Below are 21,952 nucleotides of genomic sequence, written 5' to 3' on the forward strand. Positions count from 1 at the left end.
GAAATCAACGTTGAAATCCGGGTTAGTGCTCACTGGGCCCTTACTTTAGTGTTCCCGGTCTAATTAGACCGGTCTGTTTTAACTGCTCTTACACAAAAACCATTAATCATCCCCACATTTTATTTAACACCTTTTTAAGCTGTAAACAATGTCTCAGACAAGTGGTTTATATGAACAACTGTATATACAAAGAATAGACACTGAAAATGTATCGCTAAATTAAATGAAACTGTTGCAAGGACATTGTTGACAGGAATATAGGCCTCCCGGACTCCGCATTCCACAGACTTTTTCTAGCCTCATTGTTTGACCGATATACTCCTGCTAGAATCAACAGACCCATGTAGGCTTGGAGGTCTGGTCCAATGCTCTCCACGTGTCCACAAACACACGCCTCCCCTCCAGGTTTGTCATGTCCAGTATAATACCCTGGTATGGACTCTGGTAAAAAGAGTTGGAAGCTGGACTTGATGTCTTCCACACGAGATGTTGCATATCGTATATCGTATATATCGTATATAGTATATAGGTTTATATGGGGGAAAGTGAGAAGATATGAAACATTGTTTAGTCTGGAAGGTGTGGTTCACGTGGGGGGATGGGCACATACACGCGGTATAGAGATGGGTTCCCATAACAAACACCAGATTTTTTGTTTGAAGTTTGAAAAGTGTACAACTTTATATATGGGGCTTTGAACAGGTGTGGGTGTGTGTGTTTGTATGGGAGGGGGGGTGGTTGTGGGTGTGTATGGGGCTGTTTTCCATTTGATGAATGGACATAATCTAGTGCTCCCCATTCATTTCCTATGGAAACCGGGAACACCATGGGTGTTGCAAAGTTGACTAAACCACTAAAAATTCAATGATAGGCCTATGTTCAAATGCCTAGTGTGGAGGATATGAGGCCTTGAGGCAATCAGATGTAAAACACAATATTTATGATTGATTAAAGTTGTAAATCAGTCAGATTTGATCCGAACACAACAGGAGGGTTAAATTAATCTTTGCCAATATCCAACCAGCTCTGTGTCATCCACAGTGTGTGCAGACGTTCGCTCCTTACCGCAGCGCCCGGAGCTCCCCGCCCATCAGCCAGCAAGTGGGCGGGGAGCTCCGAGCGCTGCAGCACGGGGCGAAGAGTTTGGCCGGGCACTGCTGGATGTGCAGTGTGTGCCTCAGGAGAGTTGATTTCACAGTGTTATGTCTTTTTTTTTATGTCATGAATATCTGCAGCTTTCAGCACTTTAGAGATGCATTTTCACTTTTTATGCTCTTAAAAGACGTTTCAGGCAGAGAGGAGGCCAGGAGTTGATTTTGTGACAGTAAACATAGTTTCAAGGATTTTCTTCAAAGAAGTGCCTCAGGACAGTTGATTTCACAGTTTGATGTCGCTTTCATGAATATCTGCAGCTTTCAGCACTTTACTGGCTAGAGATGCATTTTCACTTTTTATGCTCTTAAAAGACTGTTGGGAACGTAGAGGAGCGTGTTTGGTTATCAGCATCTAAGAAACTAAATTCTTGACATCAATAGAATTATTAATGTCAGTAACAATTATTAATGATTATTAATAATAACGGGGCACCACCCTGTGAACAGGGACCAATAACCAAACAATAAAACTAAGTCTCATAATTAGCGTTCACTCATAATGTCAATAGTCTGAGTACTATTACACATTCAGAGTGAAAGTGAAGGTTTAAGTTCGAGCACAGGCCACTACATCCAGTTATTATTACACACATATGCACAAGTAATCACAGACGACTGCTCTTTAAAATATAACAGAGTTTATTAAATAAAATAATAAATGATCAAATCAAGTAATATCAAAATCAACAAACACTATCATACAATTATATGTCTAATACCTAAAGTCAAATGAATAAAGTGGGGTAAGGATATGTATATAGATATATGTACATGTGTGAGTGTGAGTGTGTGGAAACAAAAGGGGGGGGGGGGGGGCCTACTCAAACAGTGATGGTACGTAACCTAAAAAGGGGCGTGTGAGCCTACAAGCAAAGATGGCGGAGTCTATTGACCCGCGACAAGATAGCTGAGAGGTGGCTACGTGTAACCACGTGGGACGGCGCACAATGTGGGTTGAGACAATAGATTACGCGACCACGTGTCTGAGAGGTTCACCCAAAATCAGTGAATCTAACTATGTGTGTGCGGGTTAGTAGAAAGAGAGAGAGAGAGAGGGAGAGAGGAGCTCTGAGCGCGGTGCTCGTCGCTGCAGTGAGAATGTGAGGAACAGCTGATCACTCGTAAACTCTGCGGTCGGATTCTGAACCGACCGGTCACGCTTGTACGGTGATAGTTGCGGTTCTAGATCTCACTCACAGAGCCGATTTAAAGAGAGAATAAAACCAAACAAAATAAAATAATCCCCAAAACAAAACACATGTTTATCACTGCGGTGAGATGCGAGTATTGCTCTCGTATCACCCCGAAACTCGGTCGATCTGGTGGCGAGACGAGGCTACGCCACTGTGGTTTTGGTCTTTGAAGTGATAAAATCACAACCTCCACATCCACTAGCAGCGACGGATCTAATGCAAACAGTTACAGCAGGAAATACACAATATAACGGGACTCCGTGGTCCGCGATGCTTGCACAATAACACGTTATAACACGACAGTAACTTAATGTAACAAGATACAGGAATAACAACGATATAACGAATAGGCTAAATTAAGCTAATGCTATGCTAAGCTAAGCTAGGCCCAGATACCAGTAACTCTTACTTGTAGAAGCTTTGTTCGGTGGGGTACGTTTCCCGTGGTGGGGATCAGTCGGTCCTCGAGTAGCCGCTGGCTCTCGGTGGCGCGGCCTCGGGGCTGGCTGGCGCAGACTCGGCCTCCTCGCTGCAGAGAGGGGCTTTTTAACTTCGGCTGAGGGACGAGGTTTGGGTCGTCCTTCCCGGAAATCTTCGGCGAGGAAAGATTGTTACCTTCTGCCGGCGGTGTGTACACAAAAAGGGTGGGAGAACGGGGCATAGGAGTTATCCGTTCTCGCACTACAGGATCCAAAACTCAAGATAAAACACAGTCTGTTCGACCAGCGAATGTTACATGTGACCTGATAGGATTTGATGAGGCCGCGGTTCCTCGTGGATCTTCTTGTCCGCTGGACGAGTCCGGAGTGAAGAGGCCTTGTGGACCTCCTGACACCAGCGCGTGTCCGGGGTGAAGAGAGCCTTGTGGATCTCCTTACACCAGCGGTGTCTGGACGGAAGAGAAATAATTCTAGCTGTGCTCAGGCTTATAAACCAGGTGGCACAACCAGTGGGGGGCCCTTTCTTGGCCAATGAGGGACCAGCATCAGGTTTCTGCTGGAGCTGGGGGGTGTGGTCCTCCGGCATGAGGTTTCTTGCAGATCCCAGATCAGGCGTTTTGGTGAAAGGAAGGAACATGGCTGCTCCTTTATTTGAAAAGCACGTGTGAAGGTCTCAGCCAGCCAGGACAGCAGGGTCAGATCCCAACAAGACGTTTCAGGCAGAGAGGAGGCCAGAAGTTGATTTTGTGACAGTAAACATAGTTTCAAAGATTTTCTTCAAAGAAGTGCCTCAGGACAGTTGATTTCACAGTTTGATGTCACTTTCATGAATATCTGCAGCTTTCAGCACTTTACTGGCTAGAGATGCATTTTCACTTTTTATGCTCTTAAAAGACGTTTCAGGCAGAGAGGAGGCCAGGAGTTGATTTTGTGACAGTAAACATAGTTTCAAAGATTTTCTTCAAAGAAGTGCCTCAGGACAGTTGATTTCACAGTTTGATGTCACTTTCATGAATATCTGCAGCTTTCAGCACTTTACTGGCTAGAGATGCATTTTCACTTTTTATGCTCTTAAAAGACGTTTCAGGCAGAGAGGAGGCCAGAAGTTGATTTTATGACGGTAAACATAGTTTCAAGGATTTTCTTCAAAGAAGTGCCTCAGGACAGTTGATTTCACAGTTTGATGTCATTTTCATGCATATCTGCAGCTTTCAGCACTTTACTGGCTAGAGATGCATTTTCACTTTTTATGCTCTTAAAAGACGTTTCAGGCAGAGAGGAGGCCAGAAGTTGATTTTGTGACAGTAAACATAGTTTCAAAGATTTTCTTCAAAGAAGTGCTTCAGGACAGTTGATTTCACAGTTTGATGTCATTTTCATGAATATCTGCAGCTTTCAGCACTTTACTGGCTAGAGATGCATTTTCACTTTTTATGCTCTTAAAAGACGTTTCAGGCAGAGAGGAGGCCAGAAGTTGATTTTGTGAAAGTAAACATAGTTTCAAGGATTTTCTTCAAAGAAGTGCCTCAGGACAGTTGATTTCACAGTTTGATGTCATTTTCATGCATATCTGCAGCTTTCAGCACTTTACTGGCTAGAGATGCATTTTCACTTTTTATGCTCTTAAAAGACGTTTCAGGCAGAGAGGAGGCCAGAAGTTGATTTTGTGACAGTAAACATAGTTTCAAAGATTTTCTTCAAAGAAGTGCCTCAGGACAGTTGATTTCACAGTTTGATGTCACTTTCATGAATATCTGCAGCTTTCAGCACTTTACTGGCTAAAGATGCATTTTCACTTTTTATGCTCTTAAAAGACGTTTCAGGCAGAGAGGAGGCCAGAAGTTGATTTTATGACGGTAAACATAGTTTCAAGGATTTTCTTCAAAAAAGTGGATTTTGTGAAAATAAACAGTTTCAAAGATTTCCTTCAAAAAGTGGATTTTGTGAAAAACATAATTTCAAATGTTTTCTTCAAAAAAGTGGATTTTGTGAAAGTAAACATAGTTTCAAAGATTTTCTTCAAAGAAGTGCCTCAGGACAGTTGATTTCACAGTCTGATATCATTTTCATGAATATCTGCAGCTTTCAGCACTTTACTGGCTAGAGATGCATTTTCACTTTTTATGCTCTTAAAAGACGTTTCAGGCAGAGAGGAGGGAGAGGAGGCCAAAAGTTGATTTTGTGAAAGGAAACAGTTCCAAAGATTTTCTTCAACAAAGGACAGTTGATTTCACAGTCTGATGTCATTTTCATGAATATCTGAAGCTTTCAGCACTTTACTGCCTAGAGATGCATTTTCACTTTTTATGCTCTTAAAAGACGTTTCAGGCAGAGAGGAGGGAGAGGAGGCCAAAAGTTGATTTTGTGAAAGGAAACAGTTCCAAAGATTTTCTTCAACAAAGGACAGTTGATTTCACAGTCTGATGTCATTTTCATGAATATCTGAAGCTTTCAGCACTTTACTGCCTAGAGATGCATTTTCACTTTTTATGCTCTTAACAGACATTTCAGGCCTGGAAGAGGCCAAAAGTGGATTTTGTGAAAGTAAACATAGTTTCAAAGATTTTCTTCAAAAAAGTGGATTTTGTGACAGTAAACATAGTTTCAAAGATTTTCTTGAAAAAAGTTGATTTTGTGAAAGTAAACAGTTTCAAAGGTTTTCTTCAAAAAAGTGGCTCAGGACAGTTGATTTCACTGTTTCATGATGTTTTCATTAGAATCTGATGCTTACACACCTTTACAGGTTTAAGGTACATTCTCAGCCTTTTATGCTCTTAAAAGACGTTTCAGGCTGTTAGGTTCGATAACCTCTCTAAACTGTGGGAGAACCGCAAGTTGTGGAACCGTGCCAAAAAGTCAGTCGGCTCAAATTATAATCAAAAGTATTTAATACTACAGAAGCTAAAACAATTGCAAAGTGAAGTACACTATTTACAGAATGTATAGAAATATTTACAGTATCGATATAGAAATATGATCCACGCGGAAAAGCAGCCATACACACCACAGCCAGGAAGCTGGTTACCTGCCTGGATGAAATGAGATGAACAGGCCGAATTCTCTATCTGAATTTCCTTATATAGTTCGTAAAAGTTCTCAAAATGTCCGTCTTTGCTACAATTGGTTAAATCCAGCTAGCTCCTCCTTCTCGCATCAGCCAGCTGGAGGACCCTTGGCACGGTTGTGATGATCCTTCTGCGCGTCCCTGGAATGCCTGTCTAAAATCCCTGTCTGTCCCTTGACTATTCTTCACAGTTCTATACATTCAATATAAACATATTGAGTGGCTTAACACTTCTATGGTAAACATACTATACATTCGATAAGAATTTGCAACTTTGGCAAAGACCTTGACAAGCTTTACAAGCATATTTGGTATAACCCTAATACTTGCTAACATTTTACTAACCACCTCTAAGGGTGCTATAAATCCTACTAGAAACACTTCTAATTACAAATCCTAAAACACACTTCTAAACCTAAATTTCCTACAAGGCCTGGAAGAGGCCAAAAGTGGATTTTGTGAAAGTAAACATAGTTTCAAAGATTTTCTTCATGAAAGTGGCTCGGGACAGTTGATCTCACAGTTTCATGATGTTTTCATTAGAATCTGATGCTTACACACAGATTCTTTGAAACTATGTTTACTTTCACAAAATCCACTTTTGGCCTGTTCCCAGCCTGAAACTTATATCGAAAGGGTTTCCTTTCTCACACGCACAAGCACACTTTTCCGATACAGTTCATGCAGTGTGGTCCTGTGCACTGCTAACCTCTCCATCATCTACTGTCTGTCTGTCTGTCCGTCTGATGAAGAGAAATGTATTTCATATTATAAATCTTCTTAAATCTAGGTTAACTTCTTACTCTGTGCAGGTGGGTCCACCATTATATTTCTTCCAGGGCAGATATCTATTATTACTGATCAAAGAGGCCAATACCAATATTTGAAAAGAATGTTTGCAGTAAAAAGAAAACCTTTGTATAAAACTCAGGAATAACACAAACTCCATCACAAAACTTTGTTTAAATGCCTTTAAAGCATATGTTTAATTAAATGCTGTAAAAGATAACTTTTCAACATTAACTTAATTTAAAAAGTCACTGCTCTTCCCATGCCTTGGGAAGATACCTTCTTTGCATTCCGTGGTGTTGGTTAAGTGAAACACTCCCACACTGCATTTTTAGACCTTCTTTGTGCATCCAGGGAGAGAGAAAGCTTTCTTTGATCATTTTATTGTACACTTCTAAGGTGTAACAGTGAGGCATATGAACTACACTGCAGACTGAAGTTTCTACTGAGTGAGACAAAAATTGATGGTTGACTCATAACGTCCAACGTAGGTCGAATGTGCATCGGTAGGTCCGCGTAATATACGTATAGTGTATGAATATTGTCTTTATAATCACTGCGCTGCAATCTTATTCACAATGATAATCTGGTTATGATTCATATCTGCGGTTGTACGTTCAACTATATCTGCTTGCATGATATATGGTATGATCTCACAAATTTTTAAGTTATCAACTTATCATTCCATATATGGACATGACCTTAATCGTTTTCACATAGTAGACAAGCTCAGACACAAAAAGAAAACAAAATAAACGAATGTGTGTGTGAAGTGAAGGAGTTGAAGGAGTCCGTATGATATATGGACATGACCCTAATCATTTTTACATTATTGTTTTATTGAACAATATTTGGATAGATCTCAATAATAATTACATTATTGACTTATCGTACAATATATGGACATGACATCTAGCGTTTTCGCCTACCTCTGTGTTGTTGTTTACATGCGTGTATGTTAACATAAGAATGTCACGAACACTTGCCGACATGATGCCAGAACAAATTTCAGAGTTGTCCCTACCAAGAGGACTTGGGCATTGTGCAGACATTGCACATTTTTATTAACAGAGCCTGAGAGATCATTATATTTATTGTTTTGGTTGCGTTGTTTTATTCTATTAATGTCCTATTTATCTAAGATATATATATATATTTTTATTTTATTTATTGGTTTATTTGAACGGGACAGTGCACATTAATAAAAACATTTCTGCAAATGTGCCAGAGTTAGCCATAACGCTATTTTTCATCTGTAGTCACATTCAATTTGCATTAACTGAAGTGCTTTCGTAATAAAACGTTCATTGCTCTTTTAAAACGGTGTACTTGCATTGTTAAACTAATATATTAGGAATTTATCAGTAAAAATTACAATGATGTTTATTGCAATTATTTCTGGGACAATATATCGTCCAACAACATGAATTTCGGCTACCGCTCACATACTGGAGCAGCTGCATCAGAGGCTAAGTGGCACATTTCTTAAATGTATCTATTATATCTGCAATTGGATAAAATAATAAAGATTCCTATTATCTTAAATATGCTGAATATTGCAGCTAATAATTAGTCGATCATTGGTTTGCAGAATCGTAATTAAAAAATGATGCGTTAGTTCTAGTTCTAATTCAAATTAGATCTTTTACAAAAGAATTAGCCCAATTGCGTACATATTTCAAATACATTCATGCTGTTCCTACCATAACCACTTAATCCATATTGGGCGGATAGTAAGACATTCAAAGTGTGAAATTCATCAGAGTTTCATTTACTGCTGCTGCTCTCAGAAAGACACTTATGATTTTTCACACGAGACTGTCTGGTGAATTTTCTACCACAGACACGGCAACTGAATGACTTCTCCCCTGTGTGGAGCGTCATGTGTTGTGTCAGATGTCCTTTCTGAGTGAAATTTTTATCGCAAACTGAGCAGCTGAATGGTTTCTCTCCTGTATGGATCCTCATGTGTTTTAACAGTGACTGACTTAGACTAAAACTTGCATTGCACTCTGAGCAGCTGTAAGGCTTTTCTCCTGTGTGAACTCTCATGTGTCGGTCCAGAACTCCACTCCGGATGAACCGTTTAGGACAGAGCGAGCAGCTGAATGGTTTCTCTCCTGTGTGGGTTCTCATGTGGGAGCTCAAGCCTGTGCTCTGCGTGAATCGTTTACTGCACACTGAGCAGCTAAAGGGTTTCTCTCCGGTGTGAATTCGTATGTGTCTCACAGCATCTCCTTTGTAGCTAAATTGTCTCTTACAAACTGAACATCTGAAGATGTTTTCCCCTGAATGAGTTCTCTTATTTGTGATTAATCGTGGACTTTGTGTGGATCTTTGAACACAAACTGAGCAAGCTGATGGTTCCATTCCCGGGGCACTTTTTCCGTTGGGTTTAAATGTTTTACCACACTTGGAGCAGCTCAGAGACTTCTTGCTGGTGTTATGGTCTTTATCACCTTCAGCAACGCCATTGTTTGTCAGTGTTTTTAAATTTGACTGAAGTTTCTTTGTCTCCTCCCAGTGCCCATCACTGTCTTCAGTCTCAGGCTCACAAGAGTCTGAAGTCCCGTCGTCCCTAGCTGGTTGACTGACAGAAACACCCATGTGGGTCCGCTTTGATTTCACAGTGTCCACTTGTTCAGAAGACTCTAGAGTCTCATCATTAGCTGGTTGTGAATAACTATCTGGATCTAAGCTCCTGGTTGGTTCTGATGCTCCATGGTCCTCTCTATCACTCTCCATATCCCTCTGTTGAGCTGAGCTGCTAGCTGGAGGCTCTGCCTCACTGTTCTCTTCTTGCATTTGATGAAGCTGTGAGGACTGAGCTTCATCATCTTCACTCTTTACAGGAAATGGTCCTTGAAGCTGCTCTTCCTCCTGACTGCTCCAGCATTGCTCCTGTTGCTCTTTAATATGTGGGGGCTCTGGGTCCTGCTGAACATCTGCAGATAACACTGAAATAACAAAACAAATGAATGCAGACAAGTTAGGAAAAATTTGATTATACGTTCAACACAGTTTCCACTGTGGAGTTTAAACACAGCATTACAGAAGCGAAGTGTGTGTGAGAAGAGGGGACACTACTGGGCATCACAGTACCACCAGCCTGACATCCAGTATGGAGACGTCATCTCAGACTGGAAATTTGCATTTACAGTATATTTATAATTGACCATGACCAGTCATTATCTAACCTTAAGAGAGACAGAGAGAAAAGGCTAGTAAAATAATGTGAGAAATGACATTGTTTTATCTTGCTTTCTTATTGACAACAAAATACAAAACCAAGTGAAAGAGAATCAGATATTATTATTAGGCCTGAGATTCAGATTCTTGATGTATTCTTAAATGTATTGATTTGTACACAATAATTGTGGAATTCCAAAATATGGCTCTTATGAAATGTGACATCGAGACAGTGACACACAAACTATTTTAAACAAATTAAAATACCACTTACACTTCTTACAGCATGTGTGTGTGTGTGTTGGTGGGCTGACAGAGAGAACAGACACTCTCAGTTTTAGTTAGACTTTGGATGGATTCAGTGTTCTCACTACATTGGCTTTTGGGGTCTGTTTTTGTGCAATGACGGGTCGGATTAAAAAGCACAAGTGGCATTGAAGTTAAAACGTCAACTTAATCTATGTTGTTCTGGAGATGATCAGGCCAGAACTCTGGACGGCTTCAGTCAGGGAGGGAAGAGACATTCTATATACAGATATTATTACAAAAAATAGAATGAAATAATAGGTGAAAAGGGCTGGCCTGTTTCCACATTACCAATTTGTCACTGCGTAGAACATTTGTTATTGGAGGGGTTTCCTACATGCTCTCTCGTCCAAAATCTTGTTATTGTGGCTGACATAAAGGAACGTGTGTGATCAGGGAGGCCAGTAAAGTTCTTCACTGCATTAAGGCTGTGCAAAAATATCGATATAGCTTACTTTCACGATATATTTTTTATCAATAGTGCATCGCTATGTCCTTGACTACTATCGATACATTTTTGTAGACGATGTTAGACGATTAGAACACCGAGGTGAATATTATGATTACGTCACACCACATCACGAGAGCTGTACAGGCAGTAACATCACCACTGAACCTGGAGGAATGGGGCATAAATGGAAAGGACCCAGGTATCGTGCCAGATAACTGTATTTAATGCACTTTATTTCATATGACATCTATGGCATCTACATGTAAGTTAAGAGTGGTGTGAGAAATCTATGTTTAAAACCCTAACCCTAAATACAGTATGTATTTTAATTTCAAATGAAGTTGTGGCAAGTGCATTTTAGTAAAAGAGTGTTCAGTGACAGTGAGAATACAATGTGCATTCTGCCCTCTACACTTCCACATTCAACCATAAACGGTCAATGCAAAGCACCTTAGGAATGTTGATGCATAGAATTAGTTGCTAAAGATATAAACCAACTCAAACCTCAAATCAAATTTCAAGCACAAATAACACTGGTGGTTTGACTGTTAATGACAAAGAGAATATACAAGTGCAAAGTAACGTGTCATATGAAGTGAAATTAAATTAAATTTTATTTAATTTCTACGGTCTGGCTTCACATAGGTCAGAGTTTCCATACAGGTGGAGAGACAGCTAGTGAGACTACTGACAGTGGCAAGCGTGTGGCAAGTTTATGCCAAGCGTCAGTCAGGTGTCACAACAGCGGCAAGCGAGCGGCACTCGTTCGGCACCGGTCACGAAGCTGCCGAGCTGAACGGGCGAAGCCACATTTCCTGAGAACACCCATTGTTGTTACGATAGGATTTTCTGCACACACAAAAATGACTGATTAAACTATATTACGAACTATATTGAATCAAACAATCCACAGATTAATCGAAAACTTGATTCTTGCTGTGTACATGGATAAATGAATATTAAATCGCATGTAGTCAAATATTGTTGCTAACATACTCCCATCGGCCTACGTTTATTTATTTTTCTTCTAATGTTACCCTGGTATGTGGTTGCATCCTGTGCTGGGCCGTACATTTTATACCTGGGCCTTCAGTGCTGTCCGACTACAGTTCCATCTCCTAATAATCTTATTATTACGCCCCAGCTACGGTTATTATTTGTTTCTAGGGGTGTAATAATAAACGTATTTGTATTAAACCGTTCGGTACGAGGCTTACGAACCGAACAATACGTTTGAATAATACTAGTGCATTTGGAAAATGCAGAAGCTTAAAATTGTGGGAAATATAATGTTTTCGGTGGAGTTTGCTCAAACTGGCAATCCACATGACGTAACAGACAGTTCCCAGTGAGCATTTTTCCGTTGAATAGACCCAAGACGTCTACGCCCAACGTTGAAAAGACGTTCAGAATTGGTTGAAAAGTGAAAGTTTTTTCGCCGACTATTTGTAGACGTTGATTCAACGTTCACGCTTAGACCAGATTCAACGTCACCGTGTTTTAACCGTCAAAATGCTGTCAGATCAATATGTAGCAACTAAATACTTAATGTTAGTAACACATCAACAGTTTCCACTTACAGGACAAAAGACCAAGTGACACAGGCAACAGTTCATTTGTATTTATTAAAGCACAATATGAATATAAACAATGTTCTTTATATAAAACCATAATCTCCTTTTCCTTCTGTCGTTTTCAAAGCCACACAGGAGCCGGTTTCAGGAGATCTGCCATATTTTCAAGCTGGACATCTGTAAATAAAACAAGTATTAGAAAAACATATTGACTTTTAGACCAGTTTTGAAGGTCTCTTCACCGGAGACCATAGACGTATTTTAAACGTGTCTTCAACGGAACGATGCTGACCTGGATATTACACAGTATATTGTTTATATTGTTTGTATATTGCCATAACCCAAACAACAATGTTTTGACCATGATCGTATTAGTACAGTACAGTACGTTAGTCACGTCCTCCTCATTTAAACTGTGTACAGCCCCACTCGCTGTCCGCCGTGTATTTTACATGTGAAATGTCCTAAATACTCTATTTTATTATGTTGGGCAACTGGGACAGTCCACAAAGAAAGTGTCTCCAATATTAACTAACACACATGTCTATGTTTACTGTTCGTAACATGCTAACACTACAAGCTAGCAGCCTCGCCCGCATGGTGAGCATAACATGATATCAGTGGTATGGTAATGATATTTCGGTTTGCAATATTGGAATAAAGTAGTTCAAGTACTTACAAAGTATGTCGTTAGCGTGAAGCCTCGTTTATTCCGTCAGCTCGTTCACTTCACTCATCACTCAGTAAGAGCTAGCTAGCTCAAATCCTGCCGTGTTTCTACCGTCTCTAACTTAGAAAAATGCACAGAGTCCGTGCGCATGCATGTTCCAGCAGTAAACCCAAGAGTTGTATTTTACGTGAACATACAGACAGAATGTGCTCTGCTCTCATTATGATGTCCTGGGACCTTCTTGTTGACAGCACAGTCTATAAGCCATATTTACGACGTTTTATATGAGACATTGAATGCGTTGAAATAACGTCTTCGTGTAGACCAGATATCAACGGCCAGCGTAATATGATTTTGGAGAAACACGTTTAAAGTAACCAAAATCGCGTCTCTTTCAACCTACAACTTAAACCATCAATATTTTAAAACAAATTGGTGTTTTGTGACACGTTGATATTGTAACCGTAATTTAGCCGGTTCAAAAGACGGTTCAAATACGTCTAAGACGTTCAGACCCCAAATCAACGCTTTTTCAACCAGAAATCAACGTTGAAATCCGGGTTAGTGCTCACTGGGTTGTCTGACACTCCGACCCCGGAAGAAAAACATTCTACACGCGACGCTTAACTAGTTTAGAGGAAAAGAATAGCAGCAAACACGCTACACTCTCCCCACAGCGTTTAGCTGTTCTCTACTGATTCAAACAGGGCTAAAGCAATCGCCACATAGTCCCCATTTCTCCAGACCATCATTCTTGCTTTGTAAAACAAAACAAAACCCCAAATATAGAATCAAATGTCTGAAATCCGTTAATGACTTGACCGTCATTAACGGACAAGTCAGAATCAATGTAATTAACAATGACAAGAACAAACGCACAAGAACCAGTCACATATATTTATATGACAACAAAGCATGACACATCAATCCAGCAACACTGCAGCGCTAAAACAGTATTCCACCACACACTAAAGAACACGAGCCATTCAAATATTATTCACATCAGAGGGAACAACATCAATCGTACAATAAAATCGACCCGATAGACAAATTAACACAGTACATCCGCTACTGCAGATGTAAAAACACAAAAGCACTTCACTTACCACAGATGCTGTTCACTTAAAGACAAAGTATATCCTCCTTTCTTTGTTAATGGAGAGTTTAATACCGCGGTTGTACAGAACATCGGTTCAGTTCCGTTCCAGTCAGAGGTCCTCCTGCGAACGTGTTCGTTGAGCTGTAGATCCACTCGGATCACTCCAAAAGTTTTCAAAAGCACCGTACAGGGTTCATACACATTTTGACCAATTGATTTCCATGACTTTAAACCAAATTTCCATGACCAAACATTTTGTGAAATCTCAGTGTATACATGAAAAAGTGAGAAAATGTAGCATTTAAACTAACAATGAGAATTCCAAAGCATACAGTATACGTTAAATGACACAAACGAATGAGAGACAATAGTTTGATTAAAAGAATAAACATTTATAAATATACTCTGGTTGACACTGACACATCAATAAGAGCTTTAGTAGGTAGCAGCATCCAGCTAGTGCACATATTGCTTTCCCTTTTGTAGTGCAAATTTTTCATTGAACCCTGTTACTGTATGGCTTAATATTAACTTCCACAGTTACAGTACAGCCGTTAGAATTGTGGCCTATCTTCTATTTGAAATTAATATGCATTCAATCCAGTTCAATTATTTAAATGAAAATGATAATCTACTCTGGCTAAGGTAACTTATCAAGAGTAAAATAATAGCTGTGATCTATACACACCTCTGCATTAGCAACCCGCTGAAATGAAGGTACAGGCACCTTAACCCTCTCATTACTTCAGGGTTCTTGAGAGCAACTGCACGTGGGACTGTTGGTACACTGGCTGTGGTCATTACAGTGAACAGTGTCTGGCAGTGTGATGAGAGGACATGTGAGCCCTTGTTGCTGTAGTTCATCTCCTTAAACAAAACAACCTGCAACCAGATGCGCCAGTGTTCCGGTTTAACGTTAATGAGTGACCGCGTGAACTGAACCGGAACACGGGGGGGTGCATGTTTCGTCACGCTACGTTTTTTCCTTCTAAATCGCGATAATGACGAACGTTAACAGTCGACAAAGTTCCGCATGCTGTTCACCGTGCTGACTTTAGCAAGTCTGAATGGTAACGGTACATAACCTAACTCAAACTTTAACGGAGGGAAATGAAGACGCTGTAGACATCTGAACGCTGATTGGCCAAGACTCGACACATCAAAGATGTTCTATTGCGAAGATCACATCACATTTTCTCCTCGTCTCACTCCAATCTGAGAAACGCTGGCTGGCAACTCAGCGTAAATGAACGATATAAAAATATGAATAACACAAATTTCCATGACTTTTCCAAAACTTTTGGGATTTTATTTTTTCCATGACTTTTCCAGGCCTGGAAATAACCATTTTAAGATTCCATGACTTTTCCAGGTTTTCCATGACAGTACGAACCCTGACCGTAGTTTGTGAGTGTCCTGTCGTGCTATGGTGTCGTTGTGCTGCCTTGGTTAGCGTAGCGTAGCTCCAAACACCAAGATGCTCAGTTGCAAATAAAACGCATTCCCAGCCATAAAATGTACGAAGCTTCTCCGATGCTGAAATACCGTTCGTACAAATCCTTTAAAAAACAAAGCTAGGTAAAAAAAAAAAAAGAATCTACACTAAGCAAAACGCTAAAAATGTCATGTCAATGTCATAACTTCTTACATATCTTTCAACTTGAACTGTTACTGCTAATACTAACTTCTGCAAGCTGCTTCAGCTTCAAAACAGTCACGCTAGCCCACTGACCAATCACAGCGCACGTTAATGCTGAGCCAGCTGCACGTTAATGCTGACGTAGTTGTAGGCCAGCTAGAAGGCTCTGGCATGTCAAAGAATACACCCAACATGTCAAACTAAAGATCTGATTGGTTGAACACCATGACAATCAACAATATTGTCCCCATTCACTTAAACTGCAAAGGGATTCACTTGTGAGTCTGAAGGCCTGGGGCCTCTCTTCTTACCTAGAGACACAGAGGTGAAATCAGATTTTTATAAATTATGATACATGTAGTGTATTTAAGAAAAATTATTAAATTATAAAATAGCTATAACTTTGTGATTCTGTTTAGGCCAGCAGAGAAGGCCTTGCTGGCCCTGACGGCCCACCACTGGTTGCATCATAGACTAAAATGATATTGACATTTTCTTACTTCCGGACTACCTGTCTTGCTTTGCGTCGCTCTTCAAAAGAAAAAACGAATAAACCATGAAACAGACACGGACCGGGGGGCACCTACTACATATAAGCAGAGGAAGAGTGAAGATATTTTCAGACATGTATTTTTGGATTGGACTTTTTATGAGTTTTATTTTTAAAACCTTTTTATATACACTTATAAATGATAATAAAACGGATGATTTATTTTCATTGTTTTAGCCGATTGTTGTAAATGACTATAAAAGTGACTGTAAAAGTAATAATTTGGAAAGAGTGTATTATGTTCCCTTTTGTTTCAAAACCAGCAAAACCATACTTAAATAAAAGGAATGAGAAACAAAAAAGCACAACGTGGTTACTCTAAGGATGTATACAGAGAACGGGTGGCTCAGGTGCCGGAAACCGGTGGATTGCTCCCTCCAGGTGGGGACGGAGTGCCTACCTCAAGCGAAGGAGTTCAAGTATCTCGGGGTCTTGTTCACGAGTGAGGGTAAGATGGAGCGGGAGATCGACAGACGGATCGGTGCAGCTGCAGCAGTAAAGCAGGCGCTGCACCGGACCGTCTTGGTGAAGAGGGAGCTGAGCCGGAAGGCAAAGCTCTCAATTTACCACTCGGTCTACGTTCCTACCCTCACCTATGGTCACGAACTCTGGGTCGTGACCGAAAGGACAAGGTCGCGGCTACAAGCGGCCGAAATGAGTTTCCTCCGTAGGGTGGCCGGGCTCAGCCTTAGAGATAGGGTAAGGAGCTCGGTCATCAGGAGGGAGCTTGGAGTCGAGCCGCTACTCCTTCGCGTCGAAAGGAGTCAGCTGAGGTGGTTCGGGCATCTAATTAGGATGCCTCCTGGACGCCTCCCACTGGAGGTTTTCCAGGCACGTCCAACTGGGAAGAGACCCCGGGGAAGACCCAGAACACGCTGGACAGATTACATCTCCCAGCTGGCCTGGGAACGCCTCGGGATCCCCCAGAATGAGCTGGAACATGTTGCCGGTGAGAGGGAGGTCTGGGTCGGCCTGCTTGGCCTGCTGCCACCGCGACCCGACCCCGGATAAGCGGTGGAAAATGGATGGATGGATGGGTGGCTCAGGTGACTCAACTAAAATCCATGCTATGATAATAAAACAGATTTACGGCAGCTGACCTATCGTATAATATAACAATGGGTGTTCTCAGAAAATGTGGCTCCGCCCATTCAGCTCGGCAGCCTCTTGACGGGTGCCGCTCGCTTGCCACTGTTGTAACACCTGACTGACGCTTGCCACAGACTAGCCACTGCGGTGCCAGTGCCACAAGGAGGATCTCGGCCTTGCTGTACAGGTGAGCACAGGTCAAGTTTGTTTTTATAGATCACAACGTTTGCGTGGGAAGTGGCGCCTCTTTCAGACCGCAACGGTTATAAATGAGAGCCCTGGTCTCTTTGAGGAAAGTGTTCTTATTCAAACCAGTAGAACCCGTGGAAGGAGACTCCCTCCTCCACTATGTCACTGTAAAGCCAAACATCATGACTATTATTAAGTCCATGTCTTCAGTATCGGCTAGAACATTGCTTGTTTTCTTTCTTCCGGTGGCTCAGTGTTAGCAAATATTTAGTCCCACGGTCACTGTTTAAAAGACCACAACGATACATTTGAAAACTAGTTGGGGATTAACACCGGTAAAGTCTGTCCCTAGTGTTTTCCATACCACAAGGAAAGGTCACGAGGAAGTGCAGTGTGTTGAGTGTGAAGTCATTTGTTGAGATTATTTGACAATATGTGACAATGCATTAAGGTCCTTGAAGGTATGACTGTTGGTAGTTGTAATTGGTTTAGTAAAAAAATGCCGCGAGAAGTTGTGGCAGCTGCCACAAACATTGGCACATACTATATACGTATATCCAAGTCAATAGATTATATGGGTTGTCATCATTCTAAACAGTACAATGCATCTCATCCATATTTACAATTTGCATTCATTCAGTCCGCTGCATGAAAGTGTTTATCGTTGCCATGGCAACAAGTGCCAACTGATGTTAGCCTATATTAGCTTAGTTTAATAAAAACGAGTAGCCATACTATTACAATTCAGCATTTTTTTTTACTAAACTAATTACAACTACCAACAGTCATACCTTCAAGGACAGCAGGTAAGTTTGCAACAGGAAGTGCCTCGACTAGCTTCCGACCGTTGCCACGATTTGAGCCAGCTCCTACTGAGTTTGTTTGAGCGGCTCTTAAGATAAAAGCAGCTACGCCACAGGGCATTCGGCCCGTTCTGAGCATAAAATGAGTGGCAGGACTGAAATAACGTGTAGCTAAATGACGTTTATATGCTACTAACCTACTCTGTGTAACCGAACTTCAGGCTTCAAAACAGCGTCCAGTAGTTTGCGTTGACACTCGTTATCTCGCTTCGAACGACAAAGTTCCTCTTCGTACTCCGCTAAGGTTCTTTCAAAAAGTCCAAATATCTCCTCGGCAGCCGCGGTGAGACGCTCAGTCACCACTACTCTCAACATTTCAACTTTAGACATATTTAAACTGTCGACTGGACAGCGCTGTACAGTTAGAACTTAGAAGTTTAAACCACTTCCGTGTTTTTTGAGCAGTAGCGACGGGGCGACTTCCGGCCCAAGTCTTTCAGAATAAATCCACATCCCCGTTAACATTACCTGGCTCGAAACGTTTAAGTCTGCACAAGTGAACATTGTTTTTCAAATATTTTTGAATCATTCATTTAAGATGTAACTTTTAACGTAAACGCTGAATACTGAAGTTATTTCAAAACCATTTGTAATTATAAATAATATATGACTAATTATTTGTCTCCTGACCTGTTTCAAGGCAAGTTTATTTGTATAGCACATTTCAACAACAAGGTAATTCTAAGTGCTTCACATAAAACCATTAAAAGCATCAAAACATAAGCTAAAAGAAAAGGAAATTAAAAAAATATGAAGAACATTCATTGAAACATTAAAAACAGGCATTAAAACACTAAAAAGTAGTGTAAGAAATAAAATACAGTAGTGAAATGCAGGAAATTGATTAATATCCTTTAATCTGGTTCAATTAAAGGCAGCAGCAAACAGAAAAGTCTTCAATCTTGATTTAAAGTAGCTGAGATGTATAATGATGGAAAAATTATGACTACTTATAATAGCAACAGTAGCAGACATAGTAGACATTTTTCTAGCAAGTACAAAAAATTCCTTGTATGTGCACATACTCGGCCAATAAAGCAGATTCTGACACCATATGTGTCAACAACTCTTTCAGATGCTTTCCAGATTACAAAAAAAACTAGACCATTTTAAAGCGCATCAACAACTGACAGTCATCTTATGAATAAAAACATTCTTATAGAAATTACCGAAATAAATATTTCAAATGTATCAATGCCAATTTATCTCAGATCAACATAATATATAGTAAAAAAAATAATAATCTTAAATCTGTGTTAAATGCTAGCTTTTTCTGGAGCTCTAAACCACACTGGACATCTTCATCGGCAGGTGCAGTTTGCTTTGTGAGACAGAGTAAAATGTTAGATATAAGGGAAAATGCTAGTAAAAGGATCCTTGAGCCGAGATAATTTTGTCAAACTGCTTCACATTTACCACTGATTTATTACCCAGCCCATTAACAGAAACAAGGACGCATTTTGCCTGCCTTGTGTTGAACACTAGCACAGTTTTTTGTGGTATGGAGAGAATGTGATGATTCTGAAGGATGTCTTAATGACACCTGCCTCCTGAGTTGGTATTAGCAAGTCACTACTGCACTGAATCATAATAACACCGGCCAAACAAGCGTGGGTGATCTGAAACACGCTCATATCCCCCCTCAATATTGACAGTATTAGGTTGGCCCAGTCTGACAGGCAGTGTTCCGCTCTGAATGGATCGGCCATTTGGGAGTCTTTCCTAACTTCCTGATGGTCATTCCGCCCCTGAACAGAAATGTCAATGTTCAAGATGAATTTGAGCTTAAGAGCATCCTCTCTATGAACAGAACAAATGTAATGATAATGTAATGATATTAGGGGTGTCACTTTAATACCAAATAAATAATTAGCAGGATCGGTGATTCTAATTTCTCCCGGTAGGTTTTGTTTTCTCCACCCAGGCCTACTTAGGCTCTTCCGAAGACGACACAGTGGAGCTTACCTGTCCGTAACCTACAGCTGCCCTTTTTAAACACCATAATGGCAGAGAAACAGCAACAATCCTCCTGCTTCCCTGAAGTCACCTGAGTGGCAACATTTTGCCTTTCCCCGCGCGTTATGTGAATAACAAATACATCGTTGGCAGAAAAACTGCAGTTTGTTGGCTGCACAAGATTTAGAAACTTTTTGGCAACTGCAGTCACACCATCTACACTTTGAATTTGGTCGCTCTATTTCCACTTATTGATAGCGCTTGTACATCACATTTTGTGGTAAGGTGTGTGATCCCCAGTGCCGAGTGGGACTTCATGGTGCATTCAGATGCACCTCATCAATTCTGAAAACAAGCAGTTAAATTAAGTAACCTTCTGCCATAGTGGCTCTTCTTCTTGTTGTTTAACAGTTTGTTCACACTTGTCTGGTGAAATAAGTTCTTGTTATTACAGTTTAAATATATTAGGCATTATTATAAAAAAATAAGGCAGTCATATCACACTTAATATCATATAGCTTAAGAATTAGAAAATTTAAATGACTGTTGTCAAGGCACAAAATTAATGATCTGTTGAGGTTTGCAAATCACGACTTGAAAGAAAAATGTTAAAATCTAAAGTCAAATCGAATCATGGATTTGGAGAATCGTGACACTGTTATGTTCAAAATTTCTCAAACAAAAGGTAAAGGAAAAAGCCCCCCTCCTTGTTCAGAGGAGAAGAAGCATGCAGAAGCATGCAGAAGAGAAGAGGCAGCCCCCCCCCCCCCCCCCTCATATTACACATTCCTTAGCCCATCGATCAGCTCAGTGATTGGCTGAACCCTTCGGACTTCAGTCAGCCACTTCCTTGACCAATTCACCCCCCCCCTTCTTGAAGGCTGTGCTCAGAAACTCTTCAGCAACATCCCCCTCTCTGACTTTATGGCAGTGTCATAAATTCTCTGGTTCTCTCACAGTGCACAACAAATTCAGTAACTCTCCCTTTAGTTTAAACCTTCTACAAGTAAACATATTGTAACACATAATATCCATCGCTAGGAGCGCTTTAAAACTTAAATTCCTCACAACACCCCTTTTAAAATTATGTTGTGATATATATATCTTGATATAGTCAGTTCTTGAATATCTTGACTGTCCATATTTGAGTATATCTCCTGCCGAAAAATCATATATACTGTGTGTTCTTTCATGTTCTTCATGTGGGAAAAGGCTGACTCACATAAATATGTAGAGCCGAATAATCCAGTCAGGAAGGTAGCACATTTCCTCATGTTTGGGTACTTTTCCTCTGTGAGTAAGTTCCAAAACTGTCCATGAGCCCGTAGTGTCAGAATCTCATCCTCCACTCCAGACGAGTTCAGGTGAAACAGCGTTGCAATTTTTGATGCGAGTGAATCAACCTCAATATCTTCCTGAAATGGGTAGCACATAAATGTAGCAACTGGCTCGAGTAAAGCAAAGTCTTGAAAGCGTTTGTCAAACTCTGACAGACACTTCCCAGTGAGCACTATCCCGGATTTCAACGTTGATTTCTGGTTGAAAACGCGTTGAAATGGGGTCTGAACGTCTTAGATGTATTTTCATCGTATTTTCAACCGGCTAAATTACGGTTACAATATCAACGTGTCACAAAACACCAATTTGTTTTAAAATATTGATGGTTTGTTCAGTTGTAGGTTGAAAGAGACACGATTTTGGTTACTTTAAACGTATTTCTCAAATCATATTACGTTG

General features: G+C 40.5%; 1 protein-coding gene across 2 annotated transcripts; it reads right to left on the reverse strand.

The window, feature by feature from the left end:
• Positions 1-1,775: 1,775 nt before the first annotated feature.
• LOC142972130 (uncharacterized) lies at positions 1,776-18,843 on the reverse strand. 2 transcript variants are annotated; one of them, XM_076112961.1, is made up of 2 exons: positions 18,397-18,843; positions 1,776-9,597 (listed from the first exon to the last, which is right to left on the reverse strand). In XM_076112961.1, the coding sequence occupies exons 1-2, from the start codon at positions 18,587-18,589 to the stop codon at positions 8,408-8,410; spliced, it is 1,383 nt and encodes a 460-aa protein (XP_075969076.1). In that variant the 5' UTR covers positions 18,590-18,843; the 3' UTR covers positions 1,776-8,407. The 2 variants fall into 2 exon arrangements, with proteins under 2 accessions (XP_075969076.1, XP_075969082.1); XM_076112967.1 differs by having other exon boundaries at positions 18,401-18,535.
• Positions 18,844-21,952: the final 3,109 nt, after the last annotated feature.

This window comes from Anarhichas minor, unplaced genomic scaffold (genome assembly GCF_050575085.1).
Source record: "Anarhichas minor isolate MPS153535 unplaced genomic scaffold, ASM5057508v1 ptg000005l, whole genome shotgun sequence".
In the NCBI taxonomy this organism is placed as follows: domain Eukaryota; kingdom Metazoa; phylum Chordata; class Actinopteri; order Perciformes; family Anarhichadidae; genus Anarhichas; species Anarhichas minor.

Coding starts and splice junctions, on each gene's coding strand:
- LOC142972130 (XM_076112961.1), bottom strand. CDS start 18,589: ATGTCTAAAGTTGAAATGTTGAGAGTAGTGGTGACTGAGCGTCTCACC. Junction 9,598..18,396: donor AGTTCGGTTACACAGAGTAG/GTTAGTAGCATA, acceptor TTGTTATTTCAG/TGTTATCTGCAGATGTTCAG.